The sequence below is a fragment of the Nannospalax galili genome, unplaced genomic scaffold (assembly GCF_000622305.1).
Source record: "Nannospalax galili isolate Female #2095 unplaced genomic scaffold, S.galili_v1.0 scaffold473, whole genome shotgun sequence".
NCBI lineage: Eukaryota > Metazoa > Chordata > Mammalia > Rodentia > Spalacidae > Nannospalax > Nannospalax galili.
Genome location: NW_008334092.1, coordinates 1,299,643 through 1,306,107, shown reverse-complemented (window position 1 = coordinate 1,306,107; position 6,465 = coordinate 1,299,643). Strand labels below are relative to the sequence as shown.

The window sequence follows — 6,465 nt, the reverse complement described above, 5'->3', positions numbered from 1 at the left end:
GGCAGGCGGATCTCTGTGAGTTCAAGGCCAGCCTGGTCTACACAGTGAGTTCCAGGACAGCTGGGCCTACAGGGAGACTCTGTCTCAAAAAGACCAAAAAAAAAAATGTTAAAGGAACCTAAACAAAGGCTCGTGTGCAGTTTTTCCTTCTTGTACTTTTATATATTTTTTAATGTTTAGAAAGATCCTATATACCTATATACCATTCTTATAGCCACAAAAATTAAATGTCATTTCATTTGGAAAGAAGTCACCCAGAAACCTACAACCTTGATACAGTTTTTATTTGGGTACTCCTGTCCAGTTTTTACCCATATGTAAACAAGTATTTAGTATAGCTATCATCAAAAGTACACACAATTTTATGACCCACTGTTTTACTTAAAATGATAGTTAACACTCTTTCTGCAGGGTGGTATTTATCACTTTAAATATTGCATTCAGACTGTACCACATTAAAGGCTATAATTTACCTCACTTTATTGGGTTGACATATAGGTGGGTTGGCATTTTTCCTGTATAATAGGATACTGTCACTATCAACATCTGTCCACATCGCTCCTTCTGTTTTAAATCAATTCCTAGAAATTATGGCACCAAAGTATTTGAATGGTCTCTGGCTCTTAATAAGAACTCGTATACCCCCCTTCCAAAAAGATTGCATCAGTTTTACTCCACAACCAGGAATGATTGCATGTAAGAGCTTCCACACAACCTCCGTAGTGTTGGGTTTTATGGGCTTTGTCTTTACATTTTCCTTTGCAATGTACACTGTGTTTACACAGTGATTCTACATTCCCACTTCGGAATCCTCTGAGTTGCTCTTTGTCCATCTTGGGGAGGACAGTCTTACGGCCATGGAAAGCTTCCATTCAGTACTGACCAGTTCTCTCTATCATTTGAATTGCATTTTTTTCATTCTATTATTTTCCTTTTTAACCTTGCTTTAGTGTTGGTTGGTTTGTTTATACGCTTAGAGCAGTTTTCTTGCCTCATCCTCCCTCTAGGGTTTGTTAGGAATAAGCGTGAAAATGACTTAAGGCTCTCAAAAGAGCAGGTCCTTGTGGTGGAAAAGGGAGCGATAACAGGAAGTGGGCATCTAGATGAGACCCTGTTTCCTCCCTGCCCCTGTTCTTCAAAAGCTGTGACCTCATTAATAGCGTTCACGTGCTGCCTCATTAGCATAGGGCTGCTGCAGTTGGAATTTGTTCGAATCCCCAGGGATCTGACCGTGACTCATTTCCCCGTCAAGGAGAGAGATGGACATGGGTCCTCTCTACCCTGAGATGGTCACCTCTGTGTCATTAAGCCATGCTCTTTCCTACTGCTGCCCACCAAGTTGAAAAGGGTCAGGGCTGTGTGGCCCTGCAAGTCAGCTTAAGTGATGGTTCTTCACCATCCTAAGGGATCAATATGCCTGGGGTAGGCATATTGAAAAGGGGAGAGGGACCAGTACAAACCAACTCCGCCATGCGTGCTGTTCGCCGAAGGGATGCTTCAGAGCTATGCCCAGCACGGAACCCAGCATGCCTCCTACCTGTAGCCCAGAGCCCAGTCAGTCCCGCCCAACCCTGCTGCCACCTTTCTTTCTTTCTGCTGCTCTGTAGACTAAGAAAACGCTTCCTGCACCAGTCCTTGGTGACTCTTGCAGAACCTAGGGGTCACTGCCTGACCCCCACTGCTCTTCTGTTTCAGTTTCCTGCTTCTTCAACTTCACCAGCCCTTCTGGAATCGTCCTGTCTCCCAACTACCCCGAGGACTACGGCAACCACCTTCACTGCGTCTGGCTTATCCTGGCCCGGCCCGAGAGCCGCATCCACCTGGCCTTCAATGACATTGATGTGGAACCTCAGTTTGATTTCCTAGTTATCAAAGATGGAGCCACCGCCGAGGCCCCAGTCCTTGGCACCTTCTCAGGAAACCAGCTCCCCTCCTCCATCACCAGCAGTGGCCATGTGGCCCGTCTCGAGTTTCAGACAGATCACTCTACGGGAAAGAGAGGCTTCAACATCACCTTTACCAGTAAGTGCTCCTTCTGTCACCAGTATCACCATTAGCAGTGAGTGCTCCCTCTGTCACCAATGGACCATGTCTCAGGGTATCTACTGAGAGGATGACTGAAGGTATTCCCACGGTATCCATGTAGTCGGCCAGTTCCAAGGGCACAGATGGCTTCACAAAGCTTCCCAACAGGAAGCCTGGAGCACTATCTCCTGGGTCAACTGTTCCTTCTGTGGTGTCACACTTTGTGAGCACTTATTTCCGTAGATGTCCCATAGGGTATAAAGGAGCCGGGGCTTTCTCATCTTCCAGCTAGAAGCAGCGATGCCCTAGGGAAGAATGCCTTTCAAATTCACCCATCAATCAGCTCCCAGTCCCCCAAATCCCTGAACACTTCTTTCTGTTGACCTCTAGTGCCACACATTTTGCCCATAACCAAAGCAGAAGCAAAGGCTTGGAGCTATTTCCATGGCACACAGAGGCTTACTGCAGCCACTCATAAGACATGTCTCACAGCCCCTCTCAGAGCCACGATCTGGACATTGTAGCCTCCCATCCCCATCCTGGGTCCATGTTCAGAAGCAACCTGAAGCTCAGTGGTGGTTATTCTCATCTCCATGTCTCCTTCCTTCAGTGGGCAGAGGGGGCAAGCAGGAGCTCGGAGACTGGGAATGGCAAGCTTCTAGAGAGCAAGAATCCATGATGATGTCACAGGACAATAAGCATTGCTCATGACAGATAGTTGACTGGAACTGAAGCTGGGCCTACTGAGTGGTTAACCAGTTCCTTTCCCAAGGGATACTTGGGAAACCAAGTCCCCGATTCAGACTTCTCCGCATGCGTACCCAGATACATGCAGAAGGTGTTCACCTATCTCATGCTTTTGACAAAGCAGCTGTCCTCCTAACTCTGGCCCCCACCCTTGGCATGATGTCCTTGCACCCTTATCTCACCTGCCCTTACGAATTTGGATACTACAGGGTAGGCCATTTGCGACCCAAGCTGAAGCCCTGCTCCTCTCATACCATCTTCAGTACACAAAACTCACTAGAAACAATCAAGCTTCCCAGCATACTTCTCCTGGGGAGGGGGGGACGGGGTTCCCTGTCTTTCCTAAGTGTTCTAGTCTGGCACTGAGGGCTCTCTGGCTTTTAGCTTCTCTGCCCTCAAACCTGTTTCCCCATGAGACCATGAGCTCTGGAAAGGAGCAGGTTCCTTACTCAGTTTCCCATCCCTTCACTTGGGAGAAGTGATGACACCATCTGCTGCTTGCTGAGCACCTACGGTGTGCCAGATCCCATGCTAAACAATTCAGCCATCACTTGTAGCCTCATAATCAAACTCCTTCAGCAAAGATCGAAATAGGAAGCCGATGTTTGAAAAGATACATGGGGAGAAAGCAGGCAGGGATTAAATTCTCACCTTAAAGTTTTTGTTCCCAGATGTTAGAAATAGCACCATATCGCTGCTGTGTAGGTGTAGGTGTGTACATGGGCATACAGAGACACGTGCATGCATATGTGTGTGTGTATGACTGATAGGGTTTGGGCTTCTGGGCCCCAGACCCCACTCTTCTCATCTCTCCGTGACAGGACAACCTCATCGTCCTTTTCCTTATGAAGAAAGGGCTGGAGATTGAGTCTAAGCTGACTTCCGCCTTGTTTTTCAGAGGGAAAGGTGTAGGGATTTGGCCCTGTTTAGGGTCTCCACATCAGAGGCCTCCCCAGCCATCTGCAGCAAGGATCCTAGGTTTTATGTCTCTACCATGAAGGGATTTCAGAGGCCTGGGAACCAGGCTCTTTGAAGAGGTACACGCCCATGCAACCATGGGGCCTGGTTCCCATCCTTAGAACAGCCAGGGCACACGTGAGACCTGGCTTCAGAGATACTTGGGTGTAGGAAGACCAGAAATGCTCTCAATGGAGATGGTGGAGGAAAGAGCATCCTCTCATGTAAGTAAAGGGAGTCCCTTAGAAGATGCGGACTCGCCCTCAGCAAGTACTCACTGTCACCAAACCCCCACTTGACATGTTCTTATCAACTTGCATTTTATTCCCATCTTGGAATGATCCTGAAAGAGAATTTCAAAGCCCATCTTAAAGGTCAGGAAATTGTGGCTCAGCAACATGACAAATGTGGCCCAGGACCACATACTAACAAAAGGCAAGGCTCAATACCATCTGCGGTGTCCGTCTCTTTCTCCTTTCTGCTCACCACATTGTCAGTGGCCTGGCAGAATGACCAACAGCCCTGACAAGAGGCAAGAAATTAAGGCAATGGCTTTGGACAGGGTCCATTCCAGGGCGCCTACTTTATGATGCTTTGCGTGTATTAGTGTCATAGGATTGGGAGCCAGCTCCCTGCAGCATGTGTGATCCCATAACTGTCTGAAGTTTGGGAAGCACTGAATGATGTGACATGGAAGAGACAGATCTGCTATTTAGCTGCATGGAACCTTGATTTCCCCTGTGGCAAACTAAGTAATCCTATGTCCTTGATAGAATCTTGCTGTGATATAATGATGTATCATGAGAAACACAGATCTGTCAGCATCCCTTTGGAGTGCTCAGACAGGCTGGAGAGCAAGCTTAACTCGAGCCTGCTTCATGCCCAATGGGTTCTGTCTGTCATGACCAAGGAGCCCCAGGTCCTGGGACATCCAGCTCTCAGTCCAGCACTGCAAGTTTTTGGAGAAGCAGTGGAGGTCTGAGGTTGCTATTCATACTGCAGCTTATTTACTTTGGGGTCCATAAGCATCCCACTTCAGTCTAATCATGTTCCGGAACCCCATCTTCACAGCCTTCAGACACAATGAGTGCCCTGATCCTGGCGTTCCAGTTAACGGCAAGCGGTTTGGTGACAGCCTGCAGCTGGGCAGTTCCATCTCCTTCCTATGTGATGAAGGCTTTCTGGGAACACAGGGCTCTGAGACTATCACCTGTGTTCTGAAGGAGGGCAGCGTGGTGTGGAACAGTGCTGTGCTCCGATGTGAAGGTGAGTGCCTATAGATTGGGTAGTGACTGTTGGCAACTCCAACCACTGTGGTCCATCTCTGCATTCATCCATCCTCTTCCCTCAAGGACCCAGAACCTCCCTTGCCGTCCTCTCACTGGAAGGGCAAAGTCTGATGGGAATGCTCTCCCTAATATTTGAATTGTGACCAGAGATTAAACTGGAGAAATTGCTTCTAGACTGTCAGGCATCAAAGTGCCTCTTCATTCAGCTGACAGCTCCCAATATTACAGCCATTAGGAGCTGGGTTTCTGGTTCCCAATCAGGGGAGCCTCATGGCCCCCAGCACATGTATGCCAGCATCATGACTTTCCAGTCTCTGGCCTATTGTTCTCCTCCATGTGCTCTTCCCTCACTCCTGGACTCTCTCCAATGCATCCTTTGTGCCCCATTAAGTGCCACCTTGATATCCTTGTGGTTACCCTCCAGGCAACACCAGACAGACCAGCTGGAAGAAACATAGCTTATAGCAAGCACTGGGCTCATTACAGCATCTGCTTAACCCATCCCATGGTAGTTTTGAGTCAACTTGGGAGACTAGTGTCTGTTCCTGCAGACAGCAGAGATTTCAAGTATAGATTGTGCCTCCCAAGGACAGGGATCATGTCAAACCTGTGTACTGGGTACAGTCTATGGCACAGAATCAATGCTCAATAAGTATTTTGTAACAGTAGAGAACAATGCATTTCCCAAAGGTGGCTTAATTTCACTGGTGTATGGAAGGCAAGGGCTGTGATTTCCAGAACAGAAGGCTTCCATTCATCCTCTGTGTTGGGCAGAGAATGGCAACTTAAGAGATCTACCTGCTCCACCCAGTTCCCAACCCCAAGTCTGATAGCCTAACTACCACAAGTGAGCAGCCACTGAGCATGGGCGGCCGCTTTTTCCTTCCAAGCTTCTGGTTATTCAACTGAGAAATTAAAGGGTGGGAAGCTGATGCGTTATACCGGTCTGTAAAGGGCCAGGCATAGCACAAGCACTCATCAGTGTTTGTGGTGCTCCCCTTGGTGTGTGGGAGGAACTTAGGACGTCTTTCTGGCTCCCCATACCTGCATGGTGTCTGACACTTGGTAGATTCACAGTTTGTGCTGGTTAATGATTGACTGAATGGATGAATGGATGAATGAATGAACCAACCAACCACTTCTTAACCAGACCAAGGCCTCCCTATAAGAAACGTGTCAGTGGCAGACCTCCAGAGCCCAGACTCTCTCACCTTGCAGCTAACCAGCCAGGTCACTCTGGGCAAACCACGTGGCCCTTCTGTGCCTCAGTTGCCCCCTCTGTAAAGTACAAACTCCTAGCTGAGTTGTTATAAGAGTGGCTTGCAGAGTAATAGCACTCAGTAAGTGTTGGCAGTTGGTGTTATTTGAACTTGGTTTTCTTCAACTGATCAATCAGATCAGGATTCACTCTCCTTTGGAGAAACTGGGGTTTTTTTTTTTTTGGTTT

General features: G+C 48.0%; 1 protein-coding gene across 1 annotated transcript in view; it reads left to right on the top strand.

Annotated features, from left to right (window-relative positions):
* The window catches only part of Csmd2 (CUB and Sushi multiple domains 2), a 633,859-nt gene that overhangs the window by 420,295 nt on the left and 207,099 nt on the right, over window positions 1–6,465 (top strand). Inside the window, exons 16-17 of the mRNA XM_029561678.1 lie at window positions 1,696–2,022; window positions 4,801–4,995. Coding sequence (XP_029417538.1) covers window positions 1,696–2,022; window positions 4,801–4,995 — 522 coding nt within the window. The remainder of the gene's footprint in view (window positions 1–1,695; window positions 2,023–4,800; window positions 4,996–6,465) is intronic.